The 23973-nt window shown below is 42.1% G+C and overlaps 1 protein-coding gene and 1 long non-coding RNA gene across 2 annotated transcripts; both read right to left on the bottom strand.

Moving 5' to 3' along the window:
* Positions 1 to 3249: 3249 nt before the first annotated feature.
* On the bottom strand, positions 3250 to 23218 carry LOC116066870. The gene is made up of 3 exons (XR_004109072.2): positions 23029 to 23218; positions 13118 to 13125; positions 3250 to 3260 (listed from the first exon to the last, which is right to left on the bottom strand). It is a non-coding gene; the product is annotated as an uncharacterized LOC116066870 (long non-coding RNA).
* zgc:113307 (uncharacterized protein LOC553753 homolog) lies at positions 12807 to 20224 on the bottom strand. The gene is made up of 5 exons (XM_031323033.2): positions 20020 to 20224; positions 16103 to 16434; positions 15602 to 15926; positions 14868 to 15185; positions 12807 to 13805 (listed from the first exon to the last, which is right to left on the bottom strand). The coding sequence occupies exons 1-5, from the start codon at positions 20060 to 20062 to the stop codon at positions 13654 to 13656; spliced, it is 1170 nt and encodes a 389-aa protein (XP_031178893.1). The 5' UTR covers positions 20063 to 20224; the 3' UTR covers positions 12807 to 13653.
* Positions 23219 to 23973: the final 755 nt, after the last annotated feature.

The raw sequence follows: 23973 nt of genomic DNA, 5'->3' as shown, positions 1-23973 counted from the left end.
GGGGTCGTCACATTAATGAAATGAAAATGTTCTGAACACAATCAGTGACTGTGGATCCCAAAGACAGCTGATGATACTGAGAAGCATTACATCATGCATGACATCAACTAAAAATTACTTTTCCAACAAGTAAGCATATTAGTAAGTGAGTCCGCTAGAAGGAAGACACCTCAATAGTGGACATTTCCAAATCAAAGCTCATCTGTCATGCATTTAAAACCAAACATTATCCAGCCGAGACAGGCTTCAGCTCACTTGCTGATGGTTTACATACCAAATGGATGCGCTTCACTACTCATTATATTTATATATACTGTAAACTTTTGCACATCACTGATTAACATTTTTCCACACCCTGCAGAAACCATACAGCCTTCTTTTCCTTTCTTTTTTATGATTACAGTAACATTCCTTCTTTTCCATTCTAAAACAGTTATATTGCACGTTTTTGTTATAGTGTATTTTTCCATTGTAATATATCTATTCTGTACTTATGTTCTTGACTGTAGCAATACTTTATTTTTTAGTCCCTTCTTAACGTGTTTATTGTTTACTGTATGCACCTTATACACAAGGAAAATTTATTGTGCAAAGTGCAAACTAGTTTGGCAATAAATCTGATTCTGATTCTGAAATATGTCGGTTTTCAATGCCTTTTAATAAAAAACACCCAACACTTATCAGAACTGGTTTTCATGTGTTTCAGGGATCTTGTATTGTTTGTTGTTGTTGTTATTGCTTCCTCCCCACATTATTTAGATTTTTATATCTGAAATTAATTAGTGCTTTTTTAATTACAGTAATACACAGTAGTTTTGCACAGGCAATGGATTCCCAGTAAATATGGAAGTGATGTGTACTAGTTAAATATGGAATTTGTGATACAGACAAGCAGTCAAACTCTCCTCTCACACACACTGTGCATCGTTCAGACACACAACATTCCGTCTGGACCCTGAACTCCACATCTCTCACCTTTAACCACTCTGACGAGACCACCTACACCCCTCTTAATGTGTTGTCAGCGATTTAATTAAAGTGTTATCTGGGTAAGGAGGAAAACCACTACTACTTACTCTACTCTGAGTTATATTGCATTATCAGCTTAGAAAAATCATCCAGTGCACAGTGCACAGTGCAAGGACTGTGGGAAAACCTCAGGAAATGGTGCCATAAACTTTTCAGCATATGACAAACTCTGCAGACTCTTACGATTTTAAGGAGGATTACAAATCTCACATAATCTTCACAAAATCTTCTGTTCTTGAGATTTGAACAGAAGATTTTGTGAAGATTATGTGTTCACCGCTGTACGTCCGAGGCTCATTAGCTTGTGCCCATTACTATTACTGAAGTTGTGTTTAAGCAACAAAGTGTTAACTGCACTGTATGTTGATGACTTTGTAAAATAGAAGTAAATGCAATACAAGACAGCAGAATCAGCATCTGTGCATGTGTTTATGTGTCGGTGTCAAGTGAGAGGGCTGGCGGTCTCAGACTTGTAAACAGCCCTTTAAATGAAACTAAAGGCTTCCTCAGTCATCTAGCCAAAACCACATGTACCATACAAGTCTGTGTTGGATTTAGAAATGATTTCTCCGCCCAGCAACAAGCAGCCTCTTCACACAGCTGGGAGGTCTGAACCTCTCCATACATTATTCCCCTTTCAGATCAGCCTGTTCAATATGTTTAGTTTGAGGCTTATTTTTGGAACATAGATTTAAAAGATGCTGATTTTATGGAACAATCAGGGTATTGATGTATCTTGCATTTGAATCCTCAATGCTAGTCTAAAAACCATCTCACTGTTTCCTCAATTTAGTGACCTGCAACAACTGGAACTCTTTTGACCTGCCAGCCAGACCTGAAGTCAGTCATGACTGTACAGCAACAGAAAACACACAAACCGGCCAATGCTTGCATCATCATCAAGCTTGCATGCTTATCATTTGTATATCAATTACTCAACAAGTAATTGCCTTGAATTCATGAGGAGAGGGAAGAATAAGAAGAAGAAGAAGAAGAAGAAGAAGAAGAAGAAGAAGAAGAAGAAGAAGAAGAAGAAGAAGAAGAAACTGCCATGCTCCACGGTAATGGAGAATCAAAAAACGGAGAAGTTTTGATGATTTGAAGGAATAGGGGCACAGTTTTTCTTCAAGAATTCAAGGCAACACTGGTGAGAAATTGATATCCAAATAATCATTTTGAGGGTGAAGTATTCTTTTAAGCCTGCATTAATTACCTTTAGCCAAGGAGGTTATGTGTTCGTTTCAGTTTGCCCATTTGTTTGTTTGTCTTTTTGTTTTGTCTGCCTGTCAGCAGGATGCTGGCTCCATTTTTTATAAAACTTGGTGGAAAGGTGAAGCATGGGCCAAGGAGGAACCCATTAAACTTAAGGTGTGGACACACAGAGCCGACGGCCAAACGTCGGCAGAAAAGGCAGTCGGGCTGATCAGTCTCCCCAAATTGGTCAAAAAAGTGCCTTGGAACACACAAAAGCGACGAGACGTAATACGTCTCCATAACAGCAGGTGCCGCTAATCTGTACTGTCGCCCAAAAATAAAAACCGGCAGCTGATTGGACGAATGCGTCACATGGGTCTTGTTTCTCCGGAAATTCAAAGACAGACTGTCATGGCGGATCGTTCAGAATACGATCTCATATTGTACTAAAATAGTTCAACGTGTTTCTGAAAACATTTTAAGCGAGAAATAGGCCATACAGTTGCTGAATCTGTCTTCATTTCAGATCAACAAAGGTCAGTTTAAAAGATTTTCGTCAGATTTTGAGAGACTCTAGTCTCGCTCATTCCGCTCCCCGTTTCCGGGTTAGCACTCTACCAATCAGACTGGTCATTTGAGTCCGACTGGCAGTGCCCGCCCCGCCGATTATACATGTCAAATCGGCCAAAATGAAGGACGACAGCCCCTTGGACGGACGACGGCACGGAACACACCGAACAGACTCGAGTCACTGACCTCGCCAGACTGTCCAACGGCCGATTATCGGCTCTGTGTGTCCACACCTTTAGGAGCGGATCCAAATCACGGGGCAGATACACTTTTGTGCTGCATTCATGTGGTGTCTGAATAATCTGAAAAGTGCCCTTAGTTGATATTGTTTAGGCCACTTGGAGACAGTGCAACAATCTATGAACAACAAGCACTGACATATTATAGTTACAGTTTTTTCCAACTGCTTACACACAAAATCTTTTCATGTCACATGATTTTTGAAACCTCTAACTCAAAGTGTAAAACTACACACCAAATCTCCAAAACCATATGCTATTTCTCAGCCTTTCACTCAGTTTTCAATTGCATAAAACACTTTTTTCAAAAAAAAAGACGCACAATTCTCTACCTAAGACACAAAAATCTAACCGGAGTGACTTGCTTTCCTTTTCCAAACGCAACCAATCAAAATGCTACACTTATTTACCAGGGCGCACACACATTCCTCACATGTGCAAACACATTATGCTTAACTGAACACTAACCAATCACTGCTTTAGTATAGGCCTATAAATAGGTCAAAGGTCAGATTACCTTTTTTGAACAATGGATGCCAACAATAGACAGAGAGCAAGGGGAGAAGGAGGAGTGAGAGACAGGGGACGACAACAGGGAGGAGGAGGAGGAGGAGGAGGAAGAGGAGGAGGAGGAGAGAAAGAAGGAGAGCCATCTCTGATGACATCAGGGACAAATGTAGATATAAGCCTATGAAAGACAAGAGCTTTAGATTTAGAACAGTGTGTACATGGTATATCCAAAAATGTACTATTATGAAAAAAGCGTTTGCCATTTGATGCAAATGCTTCATTTTGAGATGTGTTTATGGCATTTTGAATGCAGTGTTTCATTTTGAAGGAGATGTGAGGCATTTTGCATTTTGTGTGTGCAGTTCTGGGAATTGTGTATAGTTGAGTAGTAGTGCTGAGTTTTGAAAAAAGGAGACATAGTTTTGAAAACGTGTGTAAGCAGTTGGAAAAAACTGTAATATAACAAATGTGTTAGCAAACTGTTGCCTGTTTACATGTTCAGCAGACACGGAACAACATTAGTATTAATTTTGAGTCGTGTTTCTGGCCCCCTGGTGAGTTTATGTCCAATATTGCCTCTGTCACGTCTGCCTCCGCTCTTATTGTGTTTTCTGTGTGTATTATGGACTTCCTGTTTTATTTTGAAATGTACTGATTGTAGTCATTCCGTTTACTTGTCTTCCTGCTTTTGTTTGTTTCCTGCCGTTTTTGATTACCTGTCTCCGCCCTAATGTTATTCACCTGTGTCTACTTGTCTTCCCATCCCCCGTGTATATATACTCACCTGTGTTCACTTACCCTTTGCCAGATTGTTGTAGCTCCTTGCATGTCTCACTTTCCAGTGTATCCTGATCCTTTGCCTGTGTTATCGACCATGTTTTCCTGCCTGTTGGACTTGTACTGTTGCCTGCATTATTGCCTGTGTCTCGACCACGTTTCCTGCCTGTTGGACTTGTACTGTTGCCTGCATTATTGCCTGTGTATCGACCACGTTTCCTGCCTGTTGGACTTGTACCGTTGCCTGCATTGTTCTTTGAACAATAAACCACTTACCCTTTACCTCTGATTCCTGAGTCGTGCATTTGAGTCCGCCATTGTACCCTGACAGTACAATCTGGCCAAGATGGACTCAGCCGACTCCGAGGTAGGTGGTGTGAGGTAGGTGAGCAGATCAGCCAGCTTGTCGCCCATGTTCAGCAGTTGACAGTGAGAGATTCATCTGCTATATCCAGCACTGAGAGCTGTTCCACAGCCGTCTCCAGCCCCACAGTTTCGGGAGGTGATTCTGTCAGGGAGAGAGTCCCTTCTTCACCGTTCCCACACCTCGCCAGACCTGAGAGGTTTTCGGGAGAGTCGGGAGATTGCTGGGCATTCCTGACGCAATGCGAATTGCATTTTGAACTACAAGCAGCTGCATACCCCACGGACTGAGCCAAGGTGGCTTTTATTATCTCCCATCTCTCTGGGAGAGCTGCGGAATGGAGCCGAAGATCTGTGGTACGTGATTCATATTCATGTTTCACTCAGAATTTCACTCAGATTTTTCAAAATGTTTCTCCTGGAAGGGAGGCTGCTTGAGCCTTGGTGGGATTGCAACAAGGGAAGAGAAGGGTTTCGGACTATGCAATTGAGTTCCGGATTCTAGCAGCTGAGAGCGGCTGGAACTCTTCCGCTCTGTCTGATGCTTTTTTACATGGACTGTCACCCGTAATGAAGGATCAACTAGTTTCTTTGGGTCATCAAGAGTTTTCCAGCGTACTAAACCTGTGATGTCAGAGCAGCGGAGCAGTTCCTCTACTGGGCAGCTGAGGACATCTGAGTCGTTGAGAGAGTTTCATCGCGCTCAAACTATAGCATCACATCTTCGCAGACCAGTGGATCTTCAGAGGAGCCGATGCAACTGGGACGGACTCATCTGTCGCCGGAGGAGCGTCACCGCTGCAGGAGAGAGGGCCGCTGCATCTGTGCTTGTGCTCAGCTGGGACATTTCATTGCTTCCTGTCCAGCAAAAGAAGAGGCTCACCAGTAGGAGAGAGGGCGCTGGTGAGCCGTACTCATGTTCCTGTTTGCCCCTCTCGACCCAAGGTGGAAGTAATTTTGGTCAACGAATCGTTTTCACGGATTCAAACTGTTCTGGTGGATTATGGTGTGGACACCAGTCTCATAGATGCGGATCTCGCCAAAGATCTGTTGCTGGACTCTGTTTGCCTTTCCAAGCCTTTGGAAGCTGCAGGATTGAATGGTAAACTTCTCTGGCGAATTACTCACCGTACCCCCCTGTGTCGGTGACTTTTCCAGATGGTCACACGGAAATGCTGACTTTCCATTTTTTCAATTCCCCTGTGCACCCGGTTGTTCTTGGGTTTCCGTGGCGCACGTTACAAAACCCTCACATTGACTAGTTTTCGGGCAAAATACTCAACTGGGGAAAAGACGGCCCAGATTGAGGTTGGTGGAAGTGACATTGTTACCTCTATTGTCCAGCAGGAGAGTAAATCTGCCGACTTTCCTGATCTTTCTGGTGTTCCTGAATGTTACCTGGACTTAAAGGAAGTTTTCAACAAGACTAAGGCTACTTCGTTGCCACCTCACAGACCTTGTTGCCTGGTACGTCACCTCCTAAGGGACATCTGTTTTCCCTGTCACCTCCCGAGATGGCAGTGATGAAGGAGTAGTACGTGGAGGCATCGTTAGCTGCAGGGATTATTCGTCCTTCCTCGTCTCCAGCGGGGGCCGGTTTCTTCTTCGTGGGGAAGAAAGACAAGTCTTTACGGCCCTGTATTGATTACAGGGACTCAATGACATTACGGTAAAAAACTGTTATCCTTTGCCTCTGATTTCCACTGCCTTTGAACTGCTTCAGGGGGCTGAGATCTTCACCAAGCTGGATCTTTGTAACGCCTACCACTTGGTCAGAATAAGGAGTGGGGACGAGTGGAAAACGGCCTTCAACACCCCTACAGGCCATTACGAGTATCTCGTAATGCCATTTGGACTTACTAACGCTCCAGCAGTGTTTCACGTGTTAGTTAATGACATTCTCAGGGACATGTTAAATATCTTTGTGTTTGTTTACTTGGACGATATCCTAATCTTCTCATCCGACCAAGACTCTCATGTTCAACATGTTCACCTGGTGCTCCAGAGACTCATGGACAATAAGCTTTATGTTAAGGCGGAGAAATGTGAGTTCCATGTGTCCACTGTGTCCTTGCTGGGCTTCGTAGCGTCGGAAGGGGAGATCCAGATGGATCCAGAGAAAGTGAGAGCGGTTGCTGAATGGCCTACACCCACTAACCGCAAAGAAGTCCAGAGGTTTCTGGGCTTTGCTAATTTCTACCGCAAATTCATCAGGAATTTCAGTACTGTGGCAGCTCCTCTTCACGACCTCACATCTATCAAGACGCCATTCCAGTGGTCTCCAGCAGCCGAGCGGTCATTCTCCCGCCTGAAACGAAGCTTCTCCACTGCTCCTGTGTTGGTTCTACCGGCAGTCTAACGCTAGTTCGTGGTGGAGGTGGATGCGTCTGATGTGGGGGTTGGAGCCGTTCTGTCCCAACGCAAGATGAGAGACTCCATCCTTGTGCTTTCCTGTCCCGTAAGCTGTCTGGAGCTTAGAGGAACTATGATGTTCGCAACAGAGAGTTCCTAGCGGTTAGGTGGTCTTGGAGGAGTGGCGGCGTTGGCTTGAAGGAGCGGAGCAGCCATTCCTCGTCTGGACAGATCAAAAGAATACCTGCGTTCTGCCAAAAGACTGAATTCTCACCAAGCCAGGTGGGCCCTGTTTTTCAATAGATTTAACTTTACCCTGTTGTACCGTCATGGGTCCAAAAATGTGAAGCCTGATGCCCTTTTCCGTCTGTTTGAATCCTGATCCCTCTCCCGAGGAACCTGCGAACATTCTGCCTGAGTCTTATGTTATTGGGGCCATTACCTGGGAGGTGGAGGAAACGGTAAAGAGGGCTCAAGATGGACCATTTTTGTGGTACAGCAACGTTTCTGGTGGCTGTCTACGGAGAAAGGGGTTGGAGAGTATGTGGCTGCGTGTCCAGTCTGTGTCCAAAACAAGACTTCACGTCAAGCTTCTGTTGGTCTCTTACAGCCTCTGCCTGTTCCCAAGCGCCCATGGTCAGACATTTCCAAATTTCTACATTTCTTTGTTACCGGATTACCCCCTTCTGACGGTAATACTACTTATACACCACTTTCAGTGGTGGATAGATTTTCCAAGATGGTACATTTTATTCCCCTGCCCAAGTTACCTTCTGCAAAAGAGACAGCGGAGGTTCTGCTCGCCCATGTGTTCAGGATCCATGGGCTGCCCACCGATGTGGTTTCTGACCGTGGTCCTCAATTCATCTCCCAGTTCTGGAAGGCTTTCTGCACATTGATCGGGGCCACGGTCAGCTTGTCTTCAGGTTATCATCCACAATCCAATGGACAGACTGAGAGACTTAACCAGGAGATGGAGACAGGTCTTCGTTGCCTGGTTTCGAGGAGTCCCGCTTCCTGGTCTAAACTGCTTCTGTGGGTGGAATACGCTCACAACACCCTGCCCTGCTCATCCACCGGCTTGTCACCATTTCAGTGCACTTACGGTTATCAGCCGCCACTGTTCTCCGCTCACGAGAGAGAGGTGGGGGTGCCCTCGGCAGTGGCCTTAGTCAGGCGTTGTCGGCGGACCTGGACGAGGGCTCGGCAGGTTCTACTGAGCAACAGAGACTGCTACAAGAGGCAAGCTGATCGTCGGAGGTCTGCGGCGCCCCATTAACAGGTGGGCCAGAAGGTGTGGCTGGCCACTAAGGATCTTCCTCTGCGCACCGAGAGCCGGAAGTTGGCTCCTCGGTTCGTGGGACCTTTTCCTGTGTCCAAAGTGATCAATCCTGTGGCTGCCCAGTTGAAACTGCCCAGGTCTATGAGAGTTCACCCCACTTTCCATGTGAGCAAAGTTAAACCGGTCAAGGAGAGCGCTCTGGTTCCGGTCACATCACCTCCTCCTCCTCCTCCTCCTCCTCGTTTTGTTGACGGGGGTCCTGTTTATACCGTCCGCAAGTTGGTGGTCAGGAAGAGGGGTCGCGGCCGTCAGTTTCTGGTGGACTGGGAGGGGTACGGCCCGGAAGAGAGATCATGGGTGTCAGCCAGTAATATTGTGGACCCTAGTCTTATTCAGGACTTTTACAGACTGCATCCTGCCGAGCCTGGGCCGTCCAGTGTTCGGCCCTAGAGGGAGGGGTACTGTCACGTCTGCCTCATTGTGTTTTCTGTGTGTATTATGGACTTCCTGTTTTATTTTGAAATGTACTGATTGTAGTCATTCCATTTACTTGTCTTCCTGCCTTTGTTTGTTTCCCGCCGTTTTTGATTACCTGTCTCCGCCCTAATGTTATTCACCTGTGTCTAGTTGTCTTCTCATTCCCCGTATATATATACTCACCTGTGTTCACTTACCCTTTGCCAGATTGTTGTAGCTCCTTGCGTGTCTCACTTTCCAGTGTTTCCTTGTCTAGTTTCCCAGTGTATCCTGATCCTTTGCCTGTGTTATCGACCACGTTTTCCTGCCTGTTGGACTTGTACTGTTGCCTGCATTGTCTTCGAACAATAAACCACTTACCTTTTACCTCTGATTCCTGAGTCGTGCATTCAAGTCCACCATTGTACCCTGACAGCCTCTCCTTTTAGCTCTGTTTTGGTCTTTCAAACAGAAAAGAAATGGTGGACAAATTAAGAAGCAACTCAGAATCATCTGTAAATATTAACAGTGCTAAAACAGACCATAGACAGCAGTGGATAAAATTAGAACTAGATTCAAAAGAGTTTTTGGTGGTTGGACCAGTTCATATCTAACCTGTGTAGATAGTGTTGTACTACTGGAGAGTCTGTGGGCTAAGGGGTGTGATATGTGAAGGGTCCTGAGCTTCTCTGTATTGCTGTTATGACACCGCAGGGAGCTTCATTTCAGATTGTTTTGACTGATGGTTTCCAAGGCAGAGTTTAGTTCAGAGGAGAGGAATGGCCAGAGCTTTAATGATTCCAACAGTCAGTGAGTTCTTTTCTTTTTATAAATGGCTGCAAATATAGTCCCCCAGACTATGACACTTTATTAGAAATAACTTGTAAACTAACATGAATTACTATCAATCCAAATTCTATGAAAAATAGCCCATAACATCTGAGAAACCAGAATAGAAGGATTCAATTCAATAAACACATTGGAGCTACTTTTTTTGCAACCTGATCTCACAGAATTCCATAAAACTGATGTCTACCAGTAAACATTCCTTCATTGTTATTTTTTCCATGTCTATATAGCATTTTTCCACTTTATTTAGATCCTCTTAGCTGACCAAATCAGTGAGTCTGGAAGGTAGTGATGGAAAGAAAATACATTAGCTATCTGCTATTAATGACAATGACCACCTCAATGCCTTGCATTTAATTCAACTAAAGCACCTTCAGTGAGTGGTTCAGTCCACTGTGATGTGCCTTTCAGGTGCTCACATGTGCCATCTGGCTCTTCAGTGCCTCTGTCCTGCAGTGTTAACACCTGCCATCTGGCAATTCCTAAAAACCTACAGCTGTGTCTTCTCAATTGGTTGGGAGACACTGTGAGTATTTACTAATACGGATTGTGTAGTGTACCATATTTCAAATGTGTGTTTCATTTTAAATATCAGTATTGTTACTGCTGATGAATTGGAGCTTCATATTTGATCACTGTGCTTCACGTCTTTGAAAAGCAGGAATGCAGCAGAGGTCTGGTTTAAGTGTGCGAGGACTAGTGATTTACAGGCCTTACAGAATGCAGTAAAACAAAGAAACATATAGAGGAAAATAGAGTTTGTGGTGAAAAGTAGCTAATCTCACATTAATAAAAGAGACAGGTGACAATAAGACAAGTGTCAGAGCAGCTGAGGATGAGCATTAACTGGTTCAATAGTTCTATAGCGCTGACCTCCATAAGGGTCACAGAGAAGTTAAACATGATTCAAAGAATATTTCAACATACGCTTATTCGCCTTTTTGTGGAGAGTTAGATGAGAAGATGGAAACCACTCTCAAATCTGTCCGTTATGTATGAAGCTAGAGCCACCATGCAGCTGGTTAGCTTATCTTAGTATAAAGACTGGAAACGGGGAAACAACTAGCCTGGCTCAGTCCAAAGGAAACATAAATAAAAATATATTTTTTAATCCATGCACATGATGTTAACTTGACTTTCAAAAGTGGCCCCGCCCACTTAGGAGACAGGAAGTGTGTCCCGTTTCATACCATTGGGGCAGCGTGAAATGAGCTATCTCCAGTTATAGAGAATCTATGGCAGGACAGAGTCAGGCTAGCAGTTTCCCCCTAAGCTAGCTAAGCTAACTGTCTACTGGCTCCAACCTCTTATAAAGGAGTGGACAGCAAAACAGTGACTAAGCATGTTTCCCAAAATGTCAAACTGTTCTTTTAAAATAGCGTGATGTAGCAGATAGGCTGCTTGTATTGTGTTTACAGCCTCTCAGCAGCAACATGGAACCAGTGAACTTTCCATCATGACTTCAGTAGACTGCCAGCTGGTCGTCATTGGAACAAGCTCACACAGACTTTTATGGTTAATACTCTTCACTCAAAGGAACTATGTGTTAGTGACTCTGGTAAATGTGGGTCCAAACATAGCACAAGTCTGATCAGACACTTTACACTGCATTAAAAGACATAGTGTCACCTGGAAAATATGATAGTGGCTTTAGTAATGGCACACACACACACACACACACACACACACACACACACACACACACACACACACACACACACACACACACACAAATAGAGTACTTTGAGTAGTTATTGGGTAGTAGTTGAGTGCCTGTACTTACAGTAAGCATTTACAGGAAACATCAGTTTAAGGAAACATATCTTTTTACTCTTTAACACTGATTCATAAATGTACTATATGTATTGCTTTTATCTATGCATCTCTACCTCATTATTATTAGGAAGTTTTGTCATTATGAGAAAAGTGACTTTTTGAAGATTATAAGAGTCTTCACTAGTTGAGTGAACAGGAACACAAGGACTCCATGTCACTTCCTTCTTGATTTGTGGCATTGAGAGGAAATGTAGATGATTAGTGTGTCAGCATTGTGCAGGCATTCTATAATTCACTGGTGTTTTGTAGATAAAAGCACACTCTGGTGCACACATAATACAGTAATATTCATTCAGTTGCTGTCTTGCTCCTGTTTATCTTTTTAAGGTTTCAAATCAACTCACTAAGGTTTCAATCAAACTCCCACGCGTGCAGCATTGAATGGTGTGTTCGACAGATTTGGATACAAAAGTGAATAGTATTCTGTTTGCAGGACAAAATAAGTTACATAATTTTTGTTAGTGAAGCTACTAATTTTGACTCCCATCGGCAACTGTTATTAATACCATAGTGTCATGTGTCTCAACACAGTATGAGAGCTCCTCAGTCGGTTGGACGCTTCCTCCAACAGAATAAACTGAAACACTGTGAGACATCGTGACAAAACGCAGGCTTGAAAAACAAAGTGCAGAAATATTACACACAAATGGAAGTCAAACAGAAGTCAACCACAAATCTTTTAATGCACCATTAAAGGACAAATGTCAAGGTAACACAACAGGACAGTACTGTTACTCTGCTGCTGCCACGTAGTAGGTCTCTGTGCCTGCTGTATTTGCTTCTTCCATGATCTGAATTTAACTCTGAGCATATTTAGCTGTACATAATGGCTTCTTTCTACACTGTGCATGTTCATACTGTACATATTCTAGCAACATACTGTATAGAGATGTGAGATTACATCTCTTATTAGACTACCTCATTGATTTATTGTGCTTTCTGTCCATTCATTCATATTTGACATATATCTGCACTTTTTAACTGTTTGCACTATCTGGTTAGATGCTAGAACGCATTCCACTGGTACTTACTGTATGGCAATAAAGTTGAATTCATTATTAATTTGTATTTATAAAAACACAAACAGACAAAATCTAAACAAAGAAGAAGATATATACAGCAGATTATCTCCCCTTAATTGAGGCTGGTACTAATGTAAAATGTTCTTTTTTTTGGTTATAAATATTTACTAATTGTATGATTAATATGGTAAATTATTAATATGGTTAAGTTTATGGTGTAAGTGTTGTCTCTAGATTGCTTACAGGTCTTGGTATTGATAGGTTAAGCATTGCAGCAGCTTTAAAAGAAGAAAAAAGAAAAAGTAAAAAAAAGACAAGTACACAATATTATCTAAATGTCCATTTTATTTTTTCTGTTAGTTGTACAAACCAAGTTTCACGTTTTAGGATCATGGACATCAGCTTTCAAATCAAAGTTTAATGTAACAATATTTTGCAAAAAGAGGTTTTAGAAGAAGAAGACATGCCTTTATTAATCCTGCAACTGGAAATTCACATTCAAAATTTGAAGATTTTCAATAGTTTTATCAAAACATTTTTATAGTCCATGTGTGTCCATTGGTGGGGCTGTTTAACACTGTCCAGCTAACTTAGTCTGAATCTCTCATGGGAAAGCTACTGAATTTTGCCATTCATACATGTTTCCCTTTCCCCATAATACAACTCCGTTTAACCAGAGCACATTATTTTGTACAGTCAGAGATGTAAGGGTTTGTCACAGTTCCTATTTGGTAATAACACACAGATGTACGACCCGGCTGAGGCAGAACTTGGAAAAGATGGAGAGAGAGAGAGAGATAGAGCGAGAGAGAGAGAGAGAGAGAGAGAGAGAGAGAGAGAGAGAGAGAGAGAGAGAGAGAGAGAGACATGGGAATGCACTGGTGGTATGATAAATGTTTTGATCAGGACTTTTGGCATAAAATAACACATGTTTAGTGTACAAGTTCAAGCTTTGGCATCTTTTGAAGATCGGTCTTCCCTTCATTGCCTGGGTATGTATTGAAGACATAATGAATTAAAGTATTTTACTCTGGTTTATAATGCTAAGTTGTTTGACTTCACAAGTGCAAGTTGCATATAAAACAAAAACCTTGAGTTGAATCACGCTTTTCTCTAGATGAGGTTGGCCAGTCACATATGGTAACCCTATTTTGTTGCATGTTCAGAAGGTGGATCAGATATAAATACTTTCAAGCACTCGCAGACAGAAGACCCAGTCAGATGGCAGCTGGTGGTAGGACATTTTGTTTCCATCCAATCGTAGGAACTTTATCCTAGAGTAGGACAGAAATCCCACCTCTCTGCAGAAACTGGTCACATTGAACTCTGTGGTGAACAGACAGAAAACAAACAGGATTTTATCATAGAGTCTGCATTTCCTGTATGTCTTGCAGGTGCTGTGTTGAGGAAACCACAACGCTGTCTTTTGCTTTCTCACTTTATTTCAGTAGTAGAGCCTGCCGTGGCCCAGAATGTAGGCTTTGGCAGACAAGACCTGCGGTAGCTGTCACGGTGCTAGCTAGACGATGAGGTGTGTGTTTTCGTGAAAGTGTTTTGCTGTCTGTCTGTCCCTTTGGTACAAAGCCCCGCTGTCTGCTGCCTCACGGGTCAGGAACATACTTTCACTTTGCCAGAGCCCGTGAGCCAAAATTGCACGCCAGGTCATTGCTGCCGGATGGTCATGTGAGTCAAAAGGGCTCAAGTCTGCTGCAATGTTATTAGAATCCTATTGGCCAAAAAAGGCCAGCGTGATGGGGAGCAGACAGAGACAGAGAGGGAGAGAGAGAGAGGGGAAAGAGGAGACCATGAAGAGAGGAACAGCATGTGCTTTTGGCTCATCTGGCATTCTTCCCTTTGAATCCATCACAGATGTTTTCATACCACTCTCCTCTCTTCTTTGCTAACCTACTTTCCCCTGATCGAACCACCCGATATTCCCTCTCCTCTTCTCCACCCTGTCCTTGCTTTTTCTCTTTCCATGTCTCTGATGCCCCTCCCCTCCCTTCTTTGTCTCTTGTCTTCCATCTCTGACTCGCATCGCCTGCTAGCTGCCAAACCCCAGCCCCTCCCGTGCCCATATGCAGTGATGAGGGCCGGCTGTGTTCGAGGAGGCTAGGACTGTGCGGGTTTCTTTGCGGTTCCTGTCACTTTTTCCACATTTCTTCTTCTCCCTCACAACATGATTCAGGCATCCCTAGGTGGTCAGTCAGCCACATACCACAGTTATACTTTACTTTGCTGTCACAAAGTGAGTGGATTGTTGAATTGTAAATTTAGGAATGTGTGCATATGTGTGGGAAATTAGCATCGAACAGTCAGTGACAGTGAAAGGTGATGAATTTTTGTGTCTTTGTGTATGTGCATGTTTTGTCTTTGTATGCCCCTCACCTTGTATTTCATTGGCCTCCAGGTAGAGGTACTGCAGGGTGGTGGGGACTGTGGGAATGGTTGTAAGTTTGTTATAAGAAAGGTCCAGTTCCACCAAGCTGGAGAAGTTGAAAACCTGAAGGTGGATGCCGCTGCTCTCCAGACCACAGTGACTTAGACGAAGGTACTTAAGGTGGAGAAATCTCACAAAACTGTCTTCATCCAGCCCTGAAAGAGTGTTTTTAGACATGTAGAGCTGCTGGACTGAAGGGGGTAAATGTCTGGGGACAGACGAGAACAAATTCCCACTGAGGTCCAGCAGATTCAGACTGACCAGACCTGCAAAATGAGGGGAAGACACACACAAATGCTAAAATTAATACTGACAAATGTGTTTGATGGATAGAATGAGTGTAAACATTGTCCTGTTAAATGCCAGTAATATTCAGTGTTAATGAGTGTAGTCAGACTGTCTCAGGGCCAAACATCAGCGTGTGAGATGTAGGCCTAATCACAGTTACAAGTACAAAAATGAATAGACCTACATGAAATCAAATCACTGTGGAATTATAAATAACCCCTTGACCTCAACCATGGACCCTTCTAGCCAGCAATGGCCAGGCATTTTTCTTTTGTCTACTGTATTTTTTTGTATGATGTAAATAGAAACACAAGAGCAAGACTCTCTTAATTTCCACCCCAAAGTAGATTTTGCATGTATAAAGAAAGGAAATTACACATAACACTATTATTACCTTTCAGGTCTCCCTCTGTGATGGTTTGTAGTCTGTTTCCCTGCAGCAGCAGCTGCGTCAGGTTGTGCAGGTTCTGGAAAGCTCCAGGGCTGATGCTGCTGATTTGGTTGTGTGCCAGTCGCAGCTGCTTGAGTCCAGCTGGTAGAGCGCTGGGCACTGATCTCAGGTGGTTGTGGTTTGCAAAAAGGTAGCAGAGCTGGGCCTGGTTCTGCAGCGCAACCTGGTCCAGCTTGTCGCTCTGCAGCTGGTTGTGATCCAGGATAAGCCAGCGTAGATCAGTAATGTTGGCCAGAAAAGAAGAGGACAGGGTCGAGATGTTGTTACCCTGGAAACAAAAGAAACAGACTATGATTTTTCACACTTTCACAGTTAAAATAAAACATGATATACAGTACAGCGCAGTGGAGGTCAGCCACTGTGGGAAGTATACAATGTGAACACTAGTGGTAGACCATTGTAAAGACAACACTCGCTCAGTGCCCTTATCAGTGTTTGTCCTACCTGTAGAAACAGGTATTGAGTTCTGTCCGGCAGGCGGTCAGGGATGTCTGCCAGGCCTCTGTGGTCACAGTAGAGCGCCGTGGGCCACTGGATGGGGCAGTCACACTGTTGAGGGCAGGCCTGGGGGTTGGTGGCTCGGAACCAGGCTGGGTCCATCCGTCCCCGCAGGCTCATCACACTGGGCTCACCCAGCAGGCGATTAATCCACAGAGGAACATCTCCATAGTCCATGTCAGCTATAACAGTGGCTGAAGCCAATTTAAAAACACACAGAGACACCAACACGGCACAGCACAGGAGAGTCATGGAGACAGCCGGTGAGATATGTAATCCTGCAAATTAAACAAAACAAAAAAAGGAGTTAAATAACAGATTGTACATGTCAAAGTCAATGTAATAGTCATGATGAGCAATTTTATAAATGTGTGAATGTCTTCTGTGGCTCTGTAAGAGCTTTGTCAAGTGTAAACTAATGACTTACATAAGTGATATCACACTGGTATTTTGGCATGGGCATTTGAACAACTTTCTTTTTTTTTCCTTGTTTTTTTTTTACAGAGAGCCTGCAGGTCATTTAGTTTGGAGTCTGATGTGGGCATTTACGAGGCAGGGAGAGTCAAATGAAAAATGCTGTCAAGCTGCATTATGGGAATTGGAGGATCCAGGGATTTTCTTGACCCATACTACCTCTGCAGCATCTGCTTTGACCTTCATTTTTAGAAATGGTCTAAATCAGTGGTTCTCAAACTTAGTTCAATAGTGTTCCTTTTTAAATATTAAGTACCCCCTGACACATGGTTTGTTAGGACTTTATTTTAAAATGGTTGTCAATTTCTTTCTTTTGGCTCGCTCTTTTACACTCAGGGCGGTTTCTGCATAATGCTCCCTATTTCAGCTTAGCATGCTGCTTGGCTGGTCCAGGGCGCATTACCAAGAGTGGAGCCATCAGCGCCAAGCATAACTGCATTTCCATTTGTTGCAATAAATGGTTAAATCTATGACGAGAGTGTTCCTGACTGAAACAACATCGTAACTAAAAAACATTTACCTAAATGCTATATTTCACATCATCACTAAATTAATTCATTATTATAGTGTGATCATTTTAGGAATTATGCATTATTATAATTTTTTTGTTAACATTAAAAAGAAATCGTACCTATACAGTACACAATAGCACCCCTAGGGTATGCGTAACCCCATTAGGAAACACTGGCCTAAATTGTTGTTTTGTTTGATGCCCTGCGGTCTGACGGTCGATCGATCCAACATTTTGATGCAGAATATTTCAACAACTGTTGGATGGATTGCCTGAACATTTGTACAGACATTTATATTTCACTGAGAATTAATCCAAATGGGGCGGCCTCTAGCTCACCTAGTAAGAGCATTAGTCCCATGTTGGCTGAGTCCTGCAGAGGTGCGGGTTTGAATCCGAACTGCTGCCCTTTGCTGCGCCCTCATCCCCCATCTCTCTCCCCCTTTCATGTCTATCCACTGTATAGATGACTATATAATAAAGGGAAAACCCCCCAAAAAATAATCTTAAAAAAAAAGAGAATGAATCCAAATGACCTTGTTTTCACTTATCAGGTAAATATTTTAAAATCTACCAGACAAATTGTTAGGAAAGTTAGTACAGATATTCATGTTCATCTCAGGATGAATTGTAATTTGTAATTTGGTGACCCCTGTTTTTTTCAACCCTATTTTCCTATGTTGTTGTGTCTAAGTGACTGATGGGAACAACAATCTTTGACATGGTTTCAGTATTAAGCAAGAATGCTGCAGTTGGCAGCAGTGAAACAAGCTACAATAAGTTAATATGGCAATTATCCAGCTTGTATTTACCTTCACAAAAGTGCTTGTTTTGCCACTGACAGGCTCACATTAATATTCTAAGTGTCTGACAACATTATGGAAACACATTATGGTGTCCCTTCAGAGATAGATCTTTAAAACCACTTTGAGACCTTTCTGTTTGACCAGAAACAGCTCTGAAGTCGCTAGTGCTAAACCCACCAGACTCCATTTAAAAAAACACTTTTAGCATGTATAGAGCCAACATATTTTCACATGTAAATCGGTAAACTATGTGTTTATTTCAACAAAAACTAGAGTTGTGATGGTTGGAAAAGTGGAAAGACGACCCAAAATAGTTTTATTTTGTTTCTGTCGACTTTGAATGAAGTGTATTTTACGATGCTAAAATTACTGTTTATTTACATAAAGTCTGGTGGGTTTTTATGTTTTAAAAAAAGGATCTTACTCTTTAACAGAAAGGTCGACCTCCTTAGCAATCCTTTCCATAATGTTGTCAGACACTTGGAATATAAATCTGAGCCTGTCAGTGGCAAAACGAGCACTTTTGTGAAGGTAAATACAAGCTGGACAATTGCCCTATTAACTTAGTTACATTGTAACTTGTTTCGCCGTTGCCGACTGCAGCGATCTTGCTCAATGCTGGACCAGTTTCAAAGATTGTTGTTCCCATCAGTCACTTAGACACAAAAACATAGGAAAATATGGTTGAAAAAAACAGTAGTTACCCTTTATGTTTTTTCTCCATGGTCATCATCAGGTCAAAGTTTCAATTGCTCGAAAATACTTTGGTTTATGACCAAATACCAGCAACACTAACACATACACAACACATACTTTGTGTTTTGTTTAATGCTAACTAGAAAATGTTAGCATGTTAACAGGCTACACTAACATGGTCAACATTACCTACCAGGGGGTCCTTGAAGGAGTTCCAGGGGGTCCCCAGCAAAAAGGGGAATAATTATTTCATTAAAATACGATCCATAAGTAACACAATGACAGAATGTATGACTGTTTTGATCATGGGTTTAATACACTTTCTGTAACAAAACATCTAAAAGCAAAAATTCTATCAGATGGGGGACCCTGGGACGAAATCTTATCAAATGTGGGTCCGTGGTCTAATTTGTGTCAGTTTAGGGGCCTTGATGTGAAAAAGTTTGATAGCCACTGACCTACTAAACATCAACAGCTCTGCTGTGTCTAAATACAGAACTGGTTGCATGACTGTAGACTCCTAATTGTGTTTAATCCGTCTCTTGCAAGTCCCCCACCCTGAAATGCAGTACTCTGACATTAAGTAATAAAATTATGCAAAGTTACATTGTTTTTCAACAGCAGCCTCTCTTTATGGCATTGTGTTAAAAAAAAAAAAAAATTAAATTAATGGAAATTGCATGGCACTGTTTAAGATGGCTGCTTTTGGACACACTTCAAACTTCTGAGTATGAGAGGGGAAAATGGTAACAGTAATACCCAAAAAGTTACTGTCCACACAAGCACACATTTTCTCTCTCTCACACACACACACACACACACACACACACACACACACACACACACACACGCACACGCACACGCACACGCACACGCACACACACACACACACACACACACACACGCGTTCAGACTCTCAGTTACTGAATGACACAGCATTTAGTGAGAAAGGTTTGCATCATCAGGAAGTTTGACTCTATCAGCATGTTTTCAATGTTTCATTTGACCTTTCTTACCTACAGCAGTCTTACAGTACACGCACAAAATGTTTCCAGGAGATTATGCAATCATGCCTCATCAAACCAACTGTAATTAAACAGACACAATGTAGATTTGAACATTTCCAGTTTTGCCTGCCTTGCAGAATGGAAGCAGACGAGAAACCACAACAGATTGACACTTACCTTTTTGATCAGGAGCTACAGAACAGAGACAAGTTGTCTTAAATTCCCAATGAAACTGTCTGAAACTGCATGGAACTATGTGTGGTGTTAATGTGTCTGCGTGTGTGTGTGTGTGTGTGTGTGTGTGTGTGTGTGTGTGTGTGTGTGCGTGTTTGTGTGCGTGTGTGTGTTCAAGCTACCACATATGCTTACCCGACTGTCTGATACATTCCTCTTCTTCAAACACTGCCCACATCCCAGACCTCCTTCATAATCCTTCCTAACTCACTTCTTCCTTCACCCTTCCGTCAGACCTTGGAAATGGTTGAACCCACAACATTTGATGGCAACATGTTGGCTTGTACCGTGGAGATAAAATACACAAAAGACTGACAAGAACTGCTGAAGAAGGAATTGAAGAGACAAAAAATCAAATTATGGCAACTGGGTTTGGATTCAGAAGGTGCAGAACTTTAAGTGTATGGGTGCGTGTGTGTGCGTGCGTGCGTGCGTGTGCGTGCGTGTGTGCGCGCGCGCGCGCGTGTGTGCGTGCGTGCGTGTGTGTGTGTGTGTGTGGTTGGGTCTGCGGTATGTGTTCTGCCTGAAGGCATTCAAACCACAAAGTACCTGGGGAGCCGAGGAGACCATTCTGTGTGTGCAGTGTATCTTTGTGTGTGCCTGTGTGCGTGTGTGTGAGCACTGTGAGAAAAGAGGCACAGTGGAGAAGAGGGAAAAGTCAGGATAGTATTTCCCGATCATAACATGGAAAGAGCGCCCTCTTGGAAAAACGCTTGGAATGACACTTACAATGGAGCCAAATTTATGACATAATAACTGCCTGTATCGATTTTTGGGGGGTCAAAAAGAGGTGATAGAGCATTTTCTTTTTACCATAAACCATGAAAATAACTTAAATAACGTAATAACGTAAATGCCACTTACACTCTTTCTGTGCGTGTGCAGCAGTTTCATTGTTATTTTTACATGCAGTTTATGAATGTGTAGGGAACAATACAAAAGAAGCATGTGTGTGTAGTTCAGTTCCAACCATGCCAATATGGTCACCTGCTTACATGCTGATGCTAAACAGGTATACTGTTTATCATGTTCACCATCTTTCTGTTAGCATGCTAACATTTGCTAATTAACACAAACTAAGCGTGGCGTAGTGTTTCTGTTTGTCACATTGTGTTACCTTCCCTTATTCCTGCTGTTCCTTGGTAGTTTGATTTCCTGACAAACAATCAGGTTCATTGTCATTTCTAACTAGTTGAGTGTTGGTGGAATTGAAAGGTTTCTAGAAACATGAGCAGGTGTCACCACCAGCCTGTTGGCAGCTCTTCGCCATCCTACGCATGTTGTGCTCTGCTCTGTATCCATCTGGTTTTCTCATAAACAGGAGAAGGAAATGGCAAAGGCCTCCTTCCATCCTCTGCTGGCTCTGATCCCTCTGCTGCAGATTAACACATTTCACTGAAACATCACAAATATTCACCTCACTCACGCAAGTCAGTGCTAGGAATTCATGTTCATGCTTCATGAATATTAAAAATGTCCCTGTGATTATAAAAACGTGTTTTTATTTTACTGTCACATAAAATTTGAATTATTGACGCTTTAGTAATACAATTCATTCTCACCCATTGTGTGCTAGGCTTCAACCTTCCAAATCTGCACAGGATAAGTTGGTAGAGAAATTGTGGATACATAGATTTATAATTGTAAATGACAAATGAAAGCTTAGGAAGAAGGGGGAGCTAAATGCTAAATTGAAACTTAAGGGGGTGCTGTAACACAACAAAAAAGTTTCATTCGAAACCACAAAATACATATGTCTACACATATTTCATGTACATTCAATTCAGTATGTAAGGCCAAATAAAGACATCAAGCAACAATAATTCTTAATATCTTTTAAGAGCTCCATGTTGTACTAAAAGTACAGTAGGAACTTGAGTTTGAACAGCATGAACAAGAAGTTTGTCATCCAATGTGACAGCCTGTACAGTAACACAAAACCCAGTACACATCTGGTGCTACACACATTACACCAACATTGATATGACGTCAATTCTGGTGTAACTTCTGAAAATAAGTATTACAAAATATTAATAAATCAGTAACTTGTTAATGAGTCATCATCTTTTTACAGTAATTACATTTTCCGAAACAGATATTGCCCTAGGGTGGTTTCCTGTTTAAGAGCTGGCAGGTACAGCAAATCTTCAAACAGCTTGTCAGATATTGTAAGGGAACCCTGAAAATCCACGAATACTCTATAATGACAATGTTGCATGTTTTCACCTGCTCTAGTGTGAGTGCAAGTCTTTGTTTGGCTATATGTCTGAAGACATTTTGAGCTGGTCATGTGAAATATTATCAATAATTACATGCGGTTAACATTATGAAAGGGTCTATTTTAACCCAAACTATGATCTTTTCCAAAACCTAACCAGGAAGTTTAGTTGAAAATAATTATAATATTAAAAAACAGAAAATAATAATTTAACTAGTCTCAAAATAATAAGTCAACCCAGTCCTGTGGATGAACTCCTGTGTTTGATCTATTCATCCACCATGACCTCCTCCCTGCATGTTCTTTGTTGCTTTTTATACTACGTCAGGCTTTCTGGCAGAAAGGTGCCTGGCAGACCAGAAGAATAACCTCTCCCATGTGCGATTACTTCATTAATTGTTGCTTAATTTTTATTGTCCAATATTACAGAAATACAGATGATTACACTGATTAACATGTTACTTTTAGAAATTGAAACAATAAGTGTTCCACAGTTTCTTCTTCTGCATCTTGCTCTTCCTCTGCTCATAATTTCACTCACCACCTGCTGCCTCAATTTGTCTCTCAACAGCTCCTGTCTTTGACACTAGAGGGCACTATGTTCTCTGTAATCAACAGAATCAGAATCAGAGTAAGGTTAAGGTTTTTTCAATTGCTTAAACACAATTTTGAAAACAGGGCCCGGTTTTTCAAACCCCTTCACACAATCAGCACAACACTACACCAAAGTAGCACAACACCTCAGATCATTTGCAAAATGGAATACGTTTGTCAAAACTATACAATGTCTTATAAAAACCTTATTTTGATGTCATAACATAAACACAACCATCATATGGTCTGATTTTGTTTGAATCAGTTAAACACTCCTGTGCTCAACCTAAAACACTTTTAGCATTTACTTTAAATATATTCACCAACACCACATGACACCAATTGTGCAGACTAATGAAAATATATATTTTTTTATGTACTCAAGTCAGTCAATACTGAACATTTCAACAAAACATTTTCCAGTTTTCATACAGTATTACTGAACGTGCCATTGTACTGTAAGCTTACAGTAATACTGTAACATAAATTACATATCCAGTTCAGTACTGAATAAAAAAAAGAAAAAAACCTAAACATCTCGCCTAGCCGGATCTGGCCACAGGGCCTCGTCAACATCACAGGCTATATTTTTATTTGCAAGGCAACGTGGGAAGAATCTTTTGGAGTGACAAATCCATCCTGGTATGGATGCTGCTTCAATTTGATCACATGCTTCCTCCATAGCTTGAATGAGGGCCATCTGGACATAGGGCCGGAGATCATAAAACCTTCCACCGCCATGCTGAGAAGAACTCCTCGATGGGGTTTGGGAAGGGGGAGTATGGTGGAAGGTATGGAACTGTAAACTCTTCCTCTGACACCGTCCATTTTTGTTGAAGACAGGTGAACTTACCTGTTGCCTTTTTATAGTGCTTAAACCTGATTGGTGTGTCTACAATTAAGCACCAGTGTGTGTGCACACCTGGTGGCTGTGTTTAACCAATTGGTTCATGGGTGTGTTCATTTGAAAGCCTTTGCTTTGAAATTGCAAGGTAATGACATCATGATAAATTTCTGTGTCAAATGCATACAAGTGTTTAGTGTTTTGTAAATCACTTTGTGTAATGTTTTGCAAAAAGTGTGCAAGCAATTGAAAAAAACTGTATTGCCAAGTAAGTTTACACATACAATGAATTGTCTTGGTGTTTGGTGCATGCCATAAAAAAGAGGGCATAAAAATAAAAGCAAAATATACAATCTGCTGCTTTCATCTGTATGAGAAAAAGATGAGAAGCTTGACATGGTGTAACAATGAACATCTGTGTGTGTGTGTGTGT

The sequence above is a fragment of the Sander lucioperca genome, chromosome 6, assembly GCF_008315115.2.
Source record: "Sander lucioperca isolate FBNREF2018 chromosome 6, SLUC_FBN_1.2, whole genome shotgun sequence".
In the NCBI taxonomy this organism is placed as follows: Eukaryota; Metazoa; Chordata; class Actinopteri; order Perciformes; family Percidae; genus Sander; species Sander lucioperca.
This window is presented reverse-complemented; position numbering and strand designations above follow the sequence as displayed.